This window comes from Mustela putorius, unplaced genomic scaffold, assembly GCF_011764305.1.
Source record: "Mustela putorius furo isolate JIRA1106 unplaced genomic scaffold, ASM1176430v1.1 tig00000281_pilon_pilon_pilon, whole genome shotgun sequence".
Classification (NCBI taxonomy): Eukaryota; Metazoa; Chordata; class Mammalia; order Carnivora; family Mustelidae; genus Mustela; species Mustela putorius.
Genome location: NW_025421343.1, coordinates 4,802,694 through 4,821,673, shown reverse-complemented (window position 1 = coordinate 4,821,673; position 18,980 = coordinate 4,802,694). Strand labels below are relative to the sequence as shown.

The window sequence follows — 18,980 nt, the reverse complement described above, 5'->3', positions numbered from 1 at the left end:
CTCAGCAGGAAAGGCAAGGCACCGAAACCCAGTCACAGGACATGATAAATGGGCCAAAACATGAAAATAAGTAGGAGTCCACCAGAAGGAGATTAAGGAGTAAAAACATCATGGCTTAATGACCACTGTACTCAGACTGGGGCTAGATTCTGGGGTCATGGATGGCTGCTGATCGCTTCACTAACTCCTTGTGGGCTGTAAGCTTTATCCACCCAATGAGTTTCAGTCAGAGTCCTCCGTCTGCCAAGCCGAAGAAAAGTGTTTCTGAAGAGAACACCATGTCTTCCTATGGTTCTAATTCCTCCTGCTCTTCCCTTCTTATCAATTAGACCAGAGATCAAGAAACCGTGGGCCCCAGCCAAGCCCAGTCCCCACCAGTTTTGTAAATTGCCTTATTGGCACACAATCACACTCAACAGTTGCCTTGTCCGCTTTCCCACTATAAAGACAAAGTTGAGTAGTTATGACAGAAATTCTGTGGGCCACAAAACTTAGAATATTTCCCATCTGGCCCTTTACAGAAAAAAGCTCTCTGACCTTTGAGCAAGACTATAGCATCTATGCTCTCAGCTGTCACTATTCCTCATCATTTGAACCTGGATGCAGCCCGTTGAGGGAAAGCACCCTGGGAGGAAGTGAGTGGAGATGAGGAAGGGCAAGGACAGGAACTGGAGGCAGAGCCTGGGAGGTGAGATCTCTCAGCAGAGGAAAGACATCCTCTCTGCCCAGCGACGTAGGGCTGGTATAAGAGGACATTATGAGGATACTGGGGCCGATCAGAAGATTGGAGTTCTTTTTCACAATAAGATTGTTTCACTGTGCCTTTAAAAAAAAAAAAATGTGTAGCCTTATACTTTGCCAGATTTCAGAGACTCTGTGGAGAGTTCTTTTTATAAAGCACGATCGTGCAAGAGGAAGATAGCGCCTCAGGTGTTTGAGCTGGGAGGCCACATACAATTCAAATCAAAGCAGAGGACCCTCCGTGGGACTGCAGCAACATGAGGAGGAGAACGTAATCCACATCCCACACAGCCCCCCGGACCCCTGTCTCTGGCAGCCTGATGATTAATGCGTAAACCAGGAAGACATTTCATTGACTGCCTTCTGGTCTCTTAAGCACAATGCAGTCAATAAATATTTATTGAATGCATTTTCCTAAGGCTTGCAGCACTTGCTCCATGATAAGTCATAACTGAATAAGCAAGAATCGTTCAGGGCTGTTACAAATAAATATATAAATGTATGTTAATGGAATCCAAGCTAGGAATGGTCAGCAGGAAAGAAAATATGCATCCGTCTACGGACAGGACATGCTTCTTGGGGTGAATAAGAAAGAAGCATGTCATGTAAGCTCCAGAAGTGAGGATTGCCAAAGAAAGAAGGGAGAAAGGTAAAAAAAAAAAAAAGAAGAAGAAGAAGAAAGGGATAGCGAGAGATTTATAAATGGCTCTATTTTGAACAAATGAAAATACATACTTTTCTTTAGGGCCAAGCTTTTGTATTCTCTCTAGCTTTATGTGGGTAACATTTTCATCTGTCGCTGAAATGGCTCCTCTGCTCAAGAAATGGCAGAGTTAACTGAAATGAGCTCCCAAATTGTAATTTTTGCAATAAAGGTAAAATATGGCTATCTGCAGCCCATTTGAAGCTATAGTACCAATATGCCGATGCAGTTCCCCCTTAAGCTCCAGTCACATTAGATTCTGAATGGCGTATCACCAATTGGGGCACAGGCATGGGAGTTAAGGTACGTTTATTTAAGACTGAATGCTTATCCTGAGTTAAAAGCAAATTAAAATCTTGCATTTGAGATAATGTTAAAAGGGGACAATGTAATTAGCCCATTCTCCTCTGTGCAGTCTCGTCATGCTCCTGTAGAGCCTGAGAATGCACAACTACAGTGAAAGCAGAAGCCTGGATGGTGCTGGAAAGGAAAGGCACCTGCATAGCTAGGTGTCTAGCTTTGTAGGGGAAAGAGCTTGCCTCTGGGAAGTGATCCAGTAAGCCAGCCTACAATTAATGCAAACATCATTAATGACCATCTAGGTCCAGCCCTTCACCAGATTGGAAAGGACTCTAGTGACTGCACAGTTCACCTCCATTGGCTCTGCTTCTGGGTTCCCTGTCCACAGCCACTCCACGACGGAAGAGGGAACCAGTCTTCATTGGCTTTAGGCAGCAAGAAAGAGGCAGAATCAAGAAGGAAATCAAGACATCTCAGGGTTCTTTTCAGGAGACCCCCGCAAGGGTGGAAGGTCGTCAGGTCTACGGCGTAGCAGACCTTCCTTGGAAGCAGCTGTGGCCCCTTGGGGTAATCTAAAGAAGACACACAGGCTTGATTCAGGGCATTTTGAGAGTTGTCTTTGCCCCTCTGGTGCTGGCTTTGCCCTGTCTGGTGCTCTAGACAACAACTGAATGATAGGTTTTATGGCCACCAACTCAACTGAGGAAACTTGCCAGAAGATTTATGGCTTACCGCTCACCCTCACCAAAATATCTGTTCCAAGTCTCTTCTGAATTCTACTCTCTCCTGAATTCTAGACCACCTGTCCATTTTTCCAAAAGAGAGAGAAGGAAAAGATTCTGTGGGGTTTCTTCCTGAAGGTTATCACTTCTGATCATGTATCTGAAGACTGACCTGACATACATAGGCTTACCTTGAGAAGAAAGCCTAGATGGCTAGGAAGAAAATGTGGAGAAAAGTGTTTTAAAGTTTAGAATTATAAAACATCACTTAAAGAAGGCTTTACGAAAACTGAGCCAAAAAGCTCCTGGGCAGGGAGTCAGATCTAATCACAGCACAGGGAAGAGAGGAAGGCTTTGAATGCTTCCTGCCCTTTAAGTAGGATGCCCAGCAGACTTGTCCCAAAACCAGCTAAGCTCACCTCTTCAAGCACCTCCAACAGGCCCCCTGCCATTCCAAGACTTGATTTCCGCTGCTGCCTCCTTAGGGCTCTAAGGCGTTTATCAGATTACCACTTGAGGTCACATATCCTACTGTCGTGTTTTGTGGTTGCTTATTTATGCGCCTGCTCTCCCCAGAGAAATGAGGAGCTTGGAGCCGAGAAGGAAAAGCTGTGTTCTGTGTGCGGCAGGTGCCCGGTGCGAATTTGTAGTGCACATGCTGAATGAAATTGCTTTACTTGTAAAGCAATTTACAAGTAAATTGTAACCGTGGTCCCAGTTCTGGCCTACAGATCCTGGAAGTCCAAAGGGTGTAGAAAAAGAATTATGCGGAATTATGTGCAGCCAGCTGACAGCTGGGCTGCTATTTGTCTGCTCTTTTCCCAAGATTCCATTGGCCATTCTGTCCCATAGAAGCCAGAAATACCTGCATATCAGAGAACCAATGTAAGGTTTTGTCCAATAATATTTAAACCCCAAAGGCAGTGTGAGACATAATTTCTGCTTTGATAAAGAATGCGTATTTTAAGGGATGGATCCATAAACTTTACAAGAAAAAATAAACAGAGCAAGATGCCTTTTAAAATGGAGGATGCAGAATTGATGTGATTATAATTGATAGCAAATGCTGATTGGAATATTTATTATTCCTAAGATCCCTGCTACATTTCAGAGGCGGCACAAATTCAAACGTGTGGACACATTCATTCGGGGCTCCATCCCAGATGAGAGGACATGGGGGAGTGGCTCCGCGTCCTGAGCCATCACTCACGGTGCTTCCCTCTTCCTATGAATGAGGTTTCACCCCCCACCCCAGACTTTAATATACCCAAGTGTGTCTATTTCAGCAGGAAGAGACTGTCTTTCTCCCCATGAGGCATGCATTGTTAGCCACACACTGACTTCTAGATGTTCAAAGAACAGATGAAGATTTCACCAGGAGCTGGTTTTCTGTTAGGCTACTACTTTCTCATAGTTCATTACCCCTCAAATGGTAGAGGCTGACATAAGATTGCTAGCCTTTTAAATGGCCACATAAAAACTTTAAAAAGCCAATATTTTTATCAACGGTATTCCTTAATTCAAGAAGGATAAAGATGGTCTTTATATTGAATAAATTGACAACATGGTTCTTGTCCTTCTAATTCTACCGTATGCCTCTGATCTACATTTGGCTATCATGTCCCCAGCATGAGCATCCTATTAACGAAAATGTCTCTCTTAGAATATTGCTTGATGGGTTCTAGATATTTGAAAACCTGGTTGTCTTTTCTTACGTATTTTAGGGTTTTATGTCCTAACAGTCATAACATTTAAGGATAGAATATGCAAAAGTGATCAGAAAATAGTCGTAAAAGTCATCAGAAGTCAAATGTTTCCCTGGAATTTTTCTTTGGTAGGCACAATGCTAATCCCCAATGCAAATTCTAGTGACCAAATCAGAAATTGGTCCTTGCTTCTCTGTTCCAGGTACATGGCCATCATCCATCCCCTCCAGCCCCGGCTCTCAGCCACGGCCACCAAGGTGGTCATCTGTGTCATCTGGGTCCTGGCTCTTCTACTGGCCTTCCCCCAGGGCTACTACTCAACCACAGAGACCATGCCCAACAGAGTCGTGTGCATGATTGAATGGCCCGAACATCCCGACAAGATCTACGAGAAAGTGTGAGTAGGGATGATTCCCGGGTGACGCCTTCTTTGTCTTTTCTTCTTCTTTCTTTCCATGTTCTTTTGTTGGTTACAATTTAGCGTCTATCTAGAAGCATTTCTCATAACCAGTTGGATGTTAGGCTGATGTGTCCATCATTATCAAGGAACTCTTTGTGTCCCAAATACTACTCTGGACTTTGAGTGAAAATTTTAAAAATACGTAAGACCTGGATCTTGTTATAGCCTGCCATCCAAGCGTTCTTCCGTATCCTGCGGGTTCTCGCGACTCTGCCCCACCAGTGTCTGCATTGCTTTGCCTGGGAGTTTGTCTCTCCAGAACGCTGCTCTGCCCTCTTGTTCAGCATGCCAGAAGGTGGGGGAATTATCCTTGCTCCCAGCAGCTCTCAACAGCAGATAGCAGTTGGAGTATGAACACCAGCGCCCTCAGCCCACAGGTGGGATGTCTCTGAGGTGTGTGTTTACACTGCGGCCAAGGTTTTATCTCAGGGTGAAGCTCCAGTCACCCCCGCTGACACCCCCTTCTCTGTGCCACAGCTCTTCTCCCTACTGGCATTTCTTTCTCCTTCTAACGAACTCACTTGCGCTTGAATCTTGATCTCAGGGTGTGCCTCTGGGGGAAGCCAAGCCATAGCACATATCTTCCAGAGTTTTCTAGGTGGAGAAATAAGATACACATTCAAAATGGATGGGAAGGCAAGGCCAGTACAATGAGACCTTAAGAGTTACAGGTTTCCCTACAAGACATGCCAGCTTTTATCTTCAGGGGCCTGACTGATCGCATTAAAGGGATTTCAAAGAAATCCTGGCAGTTTTCTCCAGGACTTTTCCTAGAGGCTACACTGAAATGGCTTATTCTTTGTTTTGTTCCGCTCAGGTGAGTGGCAATGTGACATTTCTATCACTGTCAGTTTCCTGGGCTCAGAGCACATTGATCTGTGGGTCCTTTGACAGTTCTCTGTAATTCTCCAATCTCGGGTTTATTATGTGAATCATAAGATAACACTGGCGTTAATAATCAGATGATATATGTTTTAATAACAAGATTGCCATTACTACTTCTATGACTCCGGGCAAGGATCACAGACCCCCCTCATTGTTAAATTGAAAGTGATAAGCACTGCTTCCCATAAACAACTGCTGTGAAGTGCAAACGAGATAATGTATCCTCGCCTTGTAAGCTATTAAATGCCATACGAAAGGTAAGATACTGTTATCGAACCAAATTCATCAGATAGCGGTAGAATCATTACAGGCCTTTAAACTCATTAGGCGGTAACATGAGACACTACCTGTTGGCCCCCAAGATCTGAGGGTCTGAAAGCCTGCTGCAGAGAGTTCCACGGAGCATGGAAATGGGGCTTGCCAGAAAGCAATACATAAAGCCCAGGCTTTGCCTCCCAGACACAGGCAGTGGGATTTAATCGATCAAGCAGTGGGGGGATTAATGCTCAGCCTAGAAGGAGACATTGAAAATTATTCTTCCAAATGAAACTACAAGCCTGAGTGGGGTCTCTGCGGGGGAAAGAACAGAGCTTTCCAAGCTGTACAGGGCCCGTGAACGTGTTCAAGCCAGAAGGTTCCCTCAGAAGGGAAAAATGAAAGACCCTGAATTAAAGCCCATTCTGTAAGCTGCTTAGAAACTGCCTTTGACTTGGTTCACGTGATTTTTTTCCAAGTCTGCTCACCTTCCTACAGTTTTGTTTCAAAATACAGTCCATTTATCTTCCAACAAATTCCAAGTTTAACATGGAAACAAAGGTATTTACACAGATCCCTGGAGTCTTGCCCAAGAAATAGTAGTTTTTAAAGTTTTACTCTGAAACATTTTGCTGTCTTTGGCTTGTTAATGATGAAGAAAGCCCTCTGAGACTCGATACAGTATGCTGATTGTCTTCTTTCCTTGCAATGAGAATTTAGGGTAGCTGGACTAGAAGCATGCTTAGGTTTGCCATCATTGTTTATTTCATGATTTTTTGAACTTCTTCCTTCTTTTTATTTGTTCATTTTTAAAATTTTATTATTTTTATTACGTTTTTAATTTTAATTCTGGTATAGTTAACATACCGTCTTAAATTAATTTCAGGTGTACAGTAGAGTGATTCCACCGTTCTATCCACTGCTCAGTGCTAAAGGCTCACTTATTTCACTCATCTCTGCACCTTCCTCCACTCTGGGAACCATCATTTTGTTTGCTATAGTTAAGGGTCTGTTTCTGGGTTTGTCTCTCTCTTTTTCCCTTTGCTCATTTGTTTTGTTTCTTAAATTCCACACGTGAGTGAAGATGAATGGATAAAGAAGATATGAGATACACACACACAAACACACACACACACACACACACACACACACACACAGAGGAGTTTTATTTGGCCATAAAAAAGAAGGAAATCTTGCCAGTTGCAACAGCACGGTTGGAGTCAAAAGTGTAATGCTAAGCGAAATAAGTCAATCAGAGAAAGGCAATACCATATGTTTATTTCATGATTTTAATCTTAAAAAATGAGTCTGGAGAACAGCATCTGATTTTATCTACTCAAGATGTGTAAAATGTTTACGGATACAGTAGTAAGTTGAAAGAATCTGTATTTGTCATCCACATACGATGTCTGTGAAGCAAACATAAGTCGAGTGCATAGTAAGCTTTATGTAAGCCTATTTCCTTTTTGTCAATATCCTTCATAATGCCTTATGATATACTTTTAGAGAATTTAAGTTTTACTAGCTCTAACCTAAGTACTTCTGCTTCTGCTGGGACTGATTGCCATTGTCTTCTGCTGGGACTGATTGCCATTTCCACAGCAGACAATAATCCCAAATTTGAAACCAGAAGGAAACTTTTTTTAAGGCAGTATAATAATTAGGTTAAGAACATGGGGTCTGGAGTTAAATGAGGGCTCAACTCCCAGCCACATCACTGTCTAGTTGAGTCATCATGGTCAAATTATTTAAGCCTCTAAGCTGAATGGAACATTCCACATAGAGGTATCGACAAAAGTAAATAAGGCACATGCTTAGCCCAGTGACAAGCACATGGGAAGAGTCTGGCGCATCACTCGTAGATCTAGGTACATGGGTAGATGACTGGCAGGAGACAGTGTGGTGGGCAAATGCTTAGGCCCAATTTTCCTGATGAATAATTTGTGCCAGCTAATTATATAAAAAGGTTTTGTAAAAATCTTAGATTGCTGCATTCACCTTCTGGCTAGACGCTGAACCTCCAGCCCTGATCATTCATCATTCAGGCTCTTTATTAATACATGGATTAAATTAAGCACTATTAAAGAAAGGCAATCCAATAAAAGAGCAGGCAAAAGTTTTGCATATGCACTTCGCAAAAGGAAATGTCCAAATGACCAGTGAATATGTGAGGAGGCACACAACTTCATTCATCACCAGTGAAATACAAATGAAAACCATAATGACATCTTTCTGCCTACCCATTAGACGGGCAAATGTTAAGAAGCCTGACTCAACTAAGCATTTAGAACTTTCGGTGAAATTAAGAAACAGTGAGAACCTTTGTAGACTGCTAGAAGAAGCATACATCGATAAAACCATATTGGAAAACATTTTGTAGTATCCAGAAAAGCAGAAGCTATTCACACACTACCACCCCACAGTTTTGCCCAGGGGTAACTTCCCTAGAAAAATGCATGCACATGTGCATCCAAACACAGCTAGAGTATGGTTCATATCAGCATTGTTCTTAATGCCCCAAACTGGAGGTATTCCAGATGTCCATCATCAGTTGGATGGGTAAAAAACTGTGGCACAAGCATGTAACAGAATACTATGTAATTAACACAACAAACAGAATGTAGCTCCATGCAACATGGCTGGTTCTTACAAAGTCTTAAAACAAAATGAGGAAAATGGAAGTACATCTTTAAGAGCACATCAGTACGTGGTTGAACTATAAATGCAAACAAAGTAGTAGTCACCATGAAAGTGAAGACATGATTCTCTCTCATGGGAAGGAAAGGTGTGTGGCCAAGAAGAGACACTTAGAGATGCTTTTGAGGGGCTGACAAAATTATATTTCTTGAGCTCTGTGGTAGTAGCATGAGTGCTTGCTTAAAAACCATTCATAATACCAGGTGATTTTGCTCATCCATTTTTTCTGGAAAGTATGCTTCATATTTTTTAACTGTAAATTAAATGCTATTCAAAGGATTTTGCTTTTACAAGCTTTCAAGAAACTGCTTTCCTTGGGATAACCCCAGAAGTTCGTTCCTTAAGAATTACCTTCTGAGGCACAGAGCTTTGCCTAGAATGATATTATTCATAAGTTTTTACTTTTGAATAAGCCAAAGCATGGATGGACCCCACTGCATTCTCATGCTTACTTAACCTCGTTCATTTTGCCTTGCTGACTCCTACCTTTCAGCCCACCTGGAATTTTCCCAACTGGTCTAAGAGCATATGGGACAAATGCTGTCCCTGAAAGGAGTGGCAAACGTTGAGTAGAGCATAAGGCCCAGACAGTCTCCACAACCTCCACCCCTTACTGCTATATTCATAAGCATGTACCTCTGGGCAATAAAATGGAACCGACAGACTTGGTCAGTTTCCTGGAAAATCATTTCAAACTTTATTTTGCATTTTTAAAAATGAGCAAATTTTGAAGTATACTGAAAATTCCTATAATTTCTTTAATCATCTGTATGCTCATCTTTCATGAAAGGCTCTAACATTTTGATGAATATTCTTCCAGTCTCTTACTCCCTCTCTAGGGAGATACTGTTCTTAGTTTGTTTTGAAGGCACACAGGTCAACACAAATACAGATTGCTTCCCTCTCTGTAACACAAAATGTAGCTCATATTTATGCACATCACTCTGTATCTTAATGTGTCTTAGAGATATTTCCATATCAGTTCATGAAGAGCATCTCTTCTTTGTCTCAGCTACACACAGTACTCCAGGCTACAAATGTACAATGTTATTTAGCCAATCACACTTTGGGTGGACTTTGGATTATCTCCAGCCTTTTGCTATTCTGGAGCACAGCCATGCACATTTATCATGCAAGGCTATCTATAGCAAAAAATTTCCAAAAATGAAATTGCTGAGTCAAAGACATATAACATTTTAATTTTGATATTTGCCCTCCATATCGAATGGTGCTAATTTACATTCTGAACCAGCAGTGTATGGAAGTCCTGGTTCCTCTACAGCCTTCCCAACAGAGTAGTGTATTGTCAGGCTTTGAGATTTTTGCCCATTATAGTTAAAATTTGCTTTTCTCTTTTTACAAGTAGGGTTGAATATCTTTTCATAATAGGAGTAATTTGTATATACATCTTACTATCTGTTAATTTCATTTACCATGTCATGAATGATTTCCTATGTCATTAAACATGTTTCTACAACCTGTTATGAGTATATACATAAACACATACATATATGTTTATATGTGTGCATAAATAATAATTTCGGGGGCACTTGGGTAACTCAGACAGTTGAGTGTCCGGCTCTTGATTTCTGCTCGGGTCCTGGTCTCGGGGTCATGAGATCTAGTTCTGTGTCAGGCTCCTCACTCAGTGGGGTGTCTGCTTGAGATTCTTTCCCTCTCCCTCTGCTCCTATACTCTCTCTCTCAAATAAATAAGTAGATCTTTCAAAAATGAATGATAGGGCGCCTGGGTGGCTCAGTGGGTTAAAGTCTCTGCCTTTGGCTCGGGTCATGATCCCAGCATCCTGGGATCGAGCCCCGCATCAGGCTCTCTGCTCAGCGGGGAGCCTGCTTCCTCCTCTCTCTCTGCCTGCTTCTCTGCCTACTTGTGATCTCCATCTGTCAGATAATAAAATCTTTAAAAAAATGAATGATAATTTTGTTAACGAATCTGTTCTTTGAAAACTGACTACTCTTTGAAAATTGAGCTCTTTCAGCTGACTTAAGGTAAGAGACTAAGCTTTAAAACAAGCTGCTTCTAGCTCTATTCCCAGATCCCTCCGGGGACTACTTCAGTGTCCTCTACCATCCCCTTCTTATGTTTACAGCACACGGTTAGAGAAAATATCCTAATGTTGTAACAGTCATGAAAATGAGGACGTAGGCTCATTATTAATGTAATAATATCATCATCTGTAATTGAATGCTGCCACCATGTGCAAGCTGGCTTGGCTTTGGCTGCTCTGGTGAACTGTGACACTTCCCAGGAAGTCCTATGAAGAGGGAATAGATGGACTGGTTTCATGGGTGACCAAAAGGGACTCCTCCTGGCACAGAAAAATGCAAGGGAAAGGATGAAGTATAAAAAAGAAATACATCGACCTCCCTGTTCTACTAAAATGAGGAGGAATGCACCGTAGCTTTCAAAGTTAATCAGAGCCAAGCCCACTCTTAAGGATGCTGTACAAGCTGTCAGGTTGCAGTGGTCCCAGAAGGTTCCACAACAATACCCCCGAGGACAAGTAAGATGAATGAGTCCACACTTCTTCATCAGAGGGCCTACCACCAAGGCCAAGAAAAAGTCTGTAATGAGGATGAAAAATGAGAAAGACATCCAAATGAATGAGATTTAGACAGTGGGGGAGTTCAGTTTCCTGAATCATTTATTAACATTGGTCATATATCATTTTCTATTAATTAGACCTCCATGTACCTAACTTTGCAGTAGAACTGTGGCAAGAAGTAAGATATGCCTATTCTGAATTCCAAATATTACCAATAGTACTGGGAAAGGAGGCAATGCAAGAAAATAGCATCATTCATAACTTTAATTACCTGGAAATTTCGTGGATGGGAACTTGAGTGTATTTATTAACTCTAATATAATTCTCTATAAATACTAGTCTTAAGAAAGACTTATAAAAATGTGCTGTTTTTTTTGCAGCATTTTGTCTTTTATATATTACAGCCCATCATCAGAAGTTAGCTGAAATTTTTATATTGATACATATTTTTTCTCTCATTAATAATAATGAAAATTGAAAATCAACTAACTGAAAGCATATGAGGGGAAAAGGGAGTATCAGAAAATGTACCTGAAGCATTACTTCTCAAATGTTCCACCTTCTTGATTATTTCACAAATAAACGAAGGAAAAGAAATGTGAATCCTTTGCCAAGCTGCTCCAGGCCTTGGCCAAAGGGGTGTCAGCGTATTTGCGTTTCCAGGACTGATTGTTTATGCTAGCTGTTATGATTAATCTCCTCCCCTGACACCTGCTACATTTATAGATACAGCCCAGGGCCCCTGGTATTGTCTCGGCTGTTGATGAAAAGCAGTTAAGCCAAGAATGAAAAGTACATCGACACTTCAGGGAAAGATGGTTGCATAAAAACAATCCCTTAACCTTGACTCCCAGAAAGAAATTAAGAGTGAGCAAAGGAGGAAGAGGAGGTAACTTAAAAGAAAAAATGAAAAGAAAAGTCAAAAAAAAGAAAAAGGAAAGGAAAAGCCTACATTTATACAGAGACTAGGAAGTTTGCCATACAAATGCCAGAAATTGCACTCCGTTTCTGGTAGATACTGTGCAGACAGAGCCAAGGAAGAGGCAGCCACCACCAAGGACTAGCATGAGCAAGACATAAAAGAGCAGCCCCTAATTTGGAGGGAACAGTGTAAGCCTGAGGAAGATGGGACCCCGTAGTTTGAGATTCCTTTGAACTGCCACTATCAGCTTCCAGAGACAGCTGCTCTTAGACTGGGCACAAGGCGCACCCAGGCTAGACAGCATAATTGATAGTAAGATAAAAATGGATGATTTCCTGCAAAACTGTAAATATCAAATTGATGTAGCTTGAGGGGAAAGGAATGAAAATACTGTTCAACAACAACATTTATGAAAGGCACCGGGATCAAAATTTGTGCAGAGAAATTCTTTCAAACGTAAGACTTAAATATAAGCTCTCCTAGAGTTCAAAACCATATGGAGTACTTCCTAAGTTATATACACACTTGGCACAATATGATTGTGAAAAACTAACAAAGAGAACTCCAGAAACCTTCAGGCCAATACCATTTATAAACATATATGCAAACATCCTAATTAAAAGTCACTAAAAAAGTCAAAATGATATTAAAATAGCACTGGCTTGTTTTTGAGCATGACTTTTTCCAGCAAATAAGGTTAGTAAGTTATCAAGAAATCTGTTGTATTTCTTTTAATTAATTGGTCAAAGGAAAGCATCATTATTTGTTTCAACAAATGTCAAGATAAATTTATTAAAATATAGTATCTATTAAAGGAAAAAGTAGCTTTTATCAGCAATAATCCTTGAGAAAATAAATGTATAAGATCTCCTTTACAGCAGAAACAAAATTAAAACACTTTGAATATTTAAGAAATAAGAGCTATATGAAGAAAATTAAAACATTGTGCTATTTTAGGGGTGCCCGGGTGGCTCAGTCAGTTGAGCATCTGCCTTCAGCTTAGGTCATTACCCCAGGGTCCTGGGATCGAGTCCTGCATCAGGCTCCCTACTTCTCCCTCTCCCACTCCCTCTGCTTGTGTTCCCTCTCTATCAAATAAATTCTCAGACAGAGATCACAAGTAGACAGAAAAGCAGGCAGAGAGAGAGAGAGGAGGAAGCAGGCTCCCTGCTAAGCAGAGAGCCCGATGCGGGGCTTGATCCCAGGACGCTGGGATCATGACCTGAGCCGAAGGCAGAGGCTTTAACCCACTGAGCCACCCAGGTGCCCCAATAAAATCTTTTTTAAATATGTGCTTTGGTGAGTGCTGTGAAGTGTGTAAACCTGGTGATTCACAGACCTGTACCCCTGGGGATAAAAATATATGTTTATAAAAAATAAAAAAATTAAAATCTAAAAAAAAAATCATGCTATTAGACTTTACTGAATAGCAGAAGAGAATATTTGAGAAACATTTCACCTGATTCAAATGCTGGAAATATCTAAGAGCATATAGGAAACAGTTTCCTTTCTATCTCTTTTTTCCCATTTGTAAACTGGCCATTTGTAAAGCAGCGTTATTCACAGGAGTCAAAATGTGGAAACACCCTTCTATCTTTACGTGATTTCATAAAGCTATCAGTTCTCCACAAACTTCCCACAAGTATGTTTAGGTAACCGAGAAAGCAAGTCATTTAAAAAGAATAAATAGATAAAAATAGTTCAAGAAAAGATGGAACAAGAAGAATTAATTTTGATGTCTGCAAAATACTGAAAAACAATGATAAGAAGTGACTCGCTCTTCCAGATATGAAAATATCATTTCTGGGGATAGAATTAATTAAAAAAAAAAGAAATCACACACCCATACACACACACAGAAACCCAAGACTATAAAATATTGTATTTAGTGTATGCTACAGATGACATGTCAAAATCTATAAATTTGGAGGGGAACCCGATCAACCAAAATTTTGTAGAATTCTCTAACTCAAATGATTTTATGGGTAACTGCATAAGCCACCACCGCCTGCAGCTTGGAGAGTAGCAACATATGTTAACACACTGAAGCCTCTGAGAGGCTTTCCATTCAAAAATGTTTTGTTTATTTTTATAGGAAATATATTCATGTGGTTTAAAAGTTCAGCTATTGTAAAAGGGTAATCAGGAAAAAATTTCTCCCTCTAGCCACTGCTCTTATTTTCTTGTGAGCTTTCTAAAGTTTCCTTGTGCTTATCTTAAAAAAGTTTGTGTATATGATCTTGCTGTTCTCTTTCTTACACAAAATAGATAATACAACCTATTCTTGCTTTTTCCTTTAACAACTCATCTCAGAAGTCCTTTCTCACCATATGGAGCAAGCAGTCTCATTTTTTTCTTCTTTTATTTTTTTTTTAATAGCTGCATAGTATTCTTCCTTATGGGAAAACATCATTTATTTTTCTGGTATGATTTTCATGTATATTTGAACTCTTCCTACTGTTTACTAGTTCAAATTATATTGCAATGAATAGGCTTCCCCCTGATTAAGTATTGCAATAAAAAGACCTGAAAGTTTTGCTTAAACCTTATGTTTCCCAAGCTTATTTGATCATAAAATCCTTCTTTTGATTAATCCCATTAATATCACACAGAACTATTGCCCAAAAAACATGTTCTGGGAAAACTCCAGGCTAATCCTTTCTCACAACTTAAGACCAATATAAATTCCATGTATAGATGAGATGGAGAAGAGACTTTTCCTAACACCAAAGTCAAGGCCAAAATGAAAGAAATTGCTGGTTTGAATACAGATATAGAGATAAAGATATATTTCTTAAATTCTGTATATCAAAGAAACTCCATGAAAATACAATGTATGAGACAAACCATCAATAAAATTAACATAGAAAAGCCCTAAATAATCAGTAAGAATAAGGTGTTTTTTTTTTTATCAAAAAACTTACAGAGCATAAAAGAATACAAAAAGGTGTATTCCACTAAGGGATACAATTTTCTCTTTATTTGATTGGCCCAGATTAAAGTTAATGAAAATGCTAAGTATTAACAAGGTTACAGGGAAGATGGGCACTGTGTTCAGGAAGGCAGTTTGACAATATCAATCAAGATTTTAAATATACACTTGATTGTTTTATTTCTTAAATTCCACGTATGAGTGAAATCATATGGCATTTCTCTGTCTCTGACTTATTTCACTTAGCATTATACTCTCTAACTCTACCCATGTTGTTGCCAATGGCAAGATTCCATTCTTTTTTATAGCCGAATAACATTCATTGTATATATATTTATATATACCACATCTTCTTTATCCATTGATCAATTGGTGGACACTTGGGAGCAAAGGGAAAAAGAGAGAGACAGAGACAGAGAGATTGAGAGAGAAAGAGAAAGAGAGATAAACCAAGAAACAGATTCTTAACTAACATACTGATGGTTTGTTCTCTGTAGTTAAATGGTTAAGTAGGTGATGGGGATCAAGGAGTGTGTTGTGATGAATGCAGGATGATGTGTGGGATTGTGGAATCACCCTACTGTATACCTGAAACTAACAGTTTAACTAATAGTTTAACGAACTGGAATTAAAATTAAAGCCTTAAAAAATTAAATACACACTTGATTTGGATCAGCAGTAATACTCTTAGAAAGTCAGGAGGGCTAGTGTAAGAAAGTCAGGATGTATGTGCAAGATATTGATATCCACATGATTAATAAGTTTGTAAAATTAGAAATAAATCCCCAATCATAGGGGACTGAATAATAAATCATTAATAGATCATTCACACAAAGAAAAACTATGCAGCCATTGAAAATAACATTGCACAAGCATGTTAATTAACATGAAAATATATTCATGATACTCTGATCAGTAAATAAAATGGGTTTCAGGGGCGCCTGGGTGGCTCAGTGGGGTAAGCCTCTGCCATTGGCTCAGGTCATGATTTCAGGGTCCTGCATCAGTCTCTCTGCTCAGTGGGGAGCCTGCTTCCCCCCTCTCTCCGCCTGCCTCTCTGCCTACTTGTGATCTCTCTCTCTCTGTGTCAAATAAATAAATATAATCTTTTTAAAAATGGGTTTCAAAGTAATGTGTATAGTATAGTGGCGTTTCTGTGATTTTTTAAAGAAAATGATTATATGCATTTACGGTTAGATATACAGCATTTACATGAAAGATATACAGCAAAGTTTAATGCTCAATTATTTTTTATTTTCTTGGAGGCAGGGCTATGGATCACTTAAATTTCTTGGTTTTTGCTTATCTGAAATTTAAGTTTCTTCAAACTAAATATAAATTATAAACTACACTGCATTTTAAGATTTAAGAATGGGGAATTTTTAAGGCATCCACTTCTAGAATAAAAATATTATCACTCGAAAAATATCACTAGGGTAACTAAAAATGAAAAAAAAATGGTTCAGCTAATTATATACTTATTAGACCAGAATCATTTTCTTCCAAATTCTTCAGACATTGTTCTGTGGTCTTCTGGCACGTAGTTTTGCAAAGAAATCTGATGCCATCTGATTTTTTTCCATTTTAGATAATTGGTGTTTTTTGCCTGCAAACATTTGAGATTTTTCTTTATGTATGCCAAAAAAACACACCAGAAAAATAGGTAAATTTAGAGGTTTGTATTGTATTTACCTATCATTATTGAGAGCTTCCATCTCAAGTCAAAGCTCAAGTTTAGGGATATTTTCTTCATTAAGAAATTTTTAAATTTCCTATTCTCTGCTCTGTTCTCCTTTTCTATTTGTTCCTGGTTCAGTTTTGGGAGGTTATATGTTTCTAGGAACTTAACCATTTCTTCAAGGTTGTCTGATTTCTTGGCATATAATTTTTTATAACATTCCCTTATAATCCTTTGTATTTCTGTAGTGTTGGTTGTTATTTCTCTTCTTTCATTTCTGATTTTGAGTTCTCTCTCTTCTTTTTTCCTTAATGTAACCTAGCTAAGGGTTTATCAATTTTATTGATCTTTTCAAAGAACCAGCTCCTGGTTTCATTAATCTGGGTTTTTTTGTTTTGTTTTGTTTTTTAGTTTCTATTTCATTTATTTTGCTATAATCTTTATTATTTCCTTCCTGCTATGCTAGTTTTGGGTTTTGTTCTTTTTCTAGCTCCTTTAGGTATAAAGTTAGGTTGTTTATTTGATATTTTTTCTTGCTTCTTGAGGTAGGCCTGTTTTGCTATAAACTTCCTTCTTAGAATAGCTTTTGCTGCATCTCAAAGATTTGGGGCCTTTGTATTTTCATTTGCATTTGTCTCCATAGATTTTTGGATTTCCTCTTTGATTTCTTGGTTGACCTATTCATTGTTTAGTAGCATGCTAGTTAACCTCCTTGTATTTCCATATTTCCTTGTGTTCTTTCCAGATTTGTTCTTAGAGTTGATTTCCAGTTTCATAGTGTTGTGTCTGGAAAAGATGCATGGTATGACTTCATTCTTTTTGAACTTGTTGACACTTGTTGTGTTGCCTAATATATGATATATTCTGGAGAATGTTCCATGTGCACTTGAAAAAAAAACATGTATTCTGCTGTTTCAGGATGTTCTGAATATATATGTATTCTGCTGTTTCAGGAATATTCTCAATATGTATGTTAGATCCAACTGGTCCAATGTGTCGTTTAAAAGTACTGTTTTCTTGATGATTTTCTGCTTGGGTGATCTATCCATTGATGTAAGTTGAGTGTTAAAGTCCCCTATTATTGTATTATTACCGATTACTTCCTTTACGTTTGTTATTAGCTGCTTTATGTATTTGGGTGCTCCCATGTTGGGTGCATAGATATTTACAATTGTTACATATTCTTGTTGAATTATTCCCTTATAGTGTCCTTCTTTGTCTCTTGTTTTAAAGTCTATTTTGTTCAGTATAAGAATTGGTACCTTGGCTTTCTTTTCACCTCCATTTTCATGATAAATGCTTTTCCATCCCTTCATTTTCAATCTGCATGGGTCCTTAGGTTTGAAATGAATCTCTTGTAGGCATCATATAGATAGACCTTGAATTTTTATCTATCCCATCACCCTATGTCTTTTGATTGGAATATTTAGTCCATTAACATGAGAAGTAACTCTTGATAAGTCTATACTTATTGCCATATTGTTAACTTTTTTATTTCTTTAGTGATATACTTGGTTTCCTTTCTCTTTATTTTTTGCATATCTATTACTGATTTTTGATTTGTGATTACCATTAAGTTTGTAAATAACGTCTTGTGCATATACTTAGCCATATAAGTTGATGGCCACTTAAATCTGAACCTATTCTTACTCCTCCCCCATATTTTAGGTATGTGGTGTCATACTTTGTATCCTTTTACTCTGTGAATCCCTTGACTGATTTTTGTAGATGTACTTAATTTTACTGCTTTCGTGCTTCCTACTTTTCTTACTCTTACCTCTGGTCTTTCCTTTCCACTCAGAGAGCCCCCTTTAACGTTTTTGTAAGTTTGAATTAGTGGTCATGAATTCCTTTAAGTTTTGTCTGGGAAACTCTCCTTCCATTATGAATGACAACCTTGCTGGATAGGGTGTTTTGGGGTTGTATGGTTTTTTTCTTTCAGCACTTTGAGTATATCATGCCACACCCTCTGACCTGTAAAGTTTCTGCTGAAAAATCCACAGATAGCCTTATGGGGTTTCTGCTGTACATAACTCTTTTCTTTTATCTTGATACTTTTAAAATTCTTTATCATTATTTTTTGTCACTTTTATTACTATGTACCTTGATGTGGACTTCCTTGGTTGACTTTGTTGGGAGAATCTCTGTGTCTCCTGGATTTGGATTTCTGTTTCCTTCCTCAGATTTGGGAAGTTTTCAACTCTTATTCTTCAAATAAATTTTCTGCCCCCTTTTCTCTTTTTTCTCCTGTGGAATCCCTATAATGTTAATGTTATCATGCCTCATGGTATGGCTGAGTGCCTTAAGTCTATTTTCTTTTTTTTTTTTTTAAGATTTTATTTATTTATTTGACAGAGAGAGATCACAAGTAGGCAGAGAGACAAGCAGAGAGAGGACGGGAAACAGGCTCCCTGCC

General features: G+C 38.9%; 1 protein-coding gene across 4 annotated transcripts in view; it reads left to right on the top strand.

The window, feature by feature from the left end:
- The window catches only part of TACR1 (tachykinin receptor 1), a 170,005-nt gene that overhangs the window by 92,277 nt on the left and 58,748 nt on the right, over nucleotides 1-18,980 (top strand). For all 4 annotated transcript variants that reach the window (XM_045079074.1, XM_004742278.2, XM_004742277.2 and 1 more), the window contains one exon: nucleotides 4,375-4,569. In XM_045079074.1, coding sequence (XP_044935009.1) covers nucleotides 4,375-4,569 — 195 coding nt within the window. The remainder of the gene's footprint in view (nucleotides 1-4,374; nucleotides 4,570-18,980) is intronic.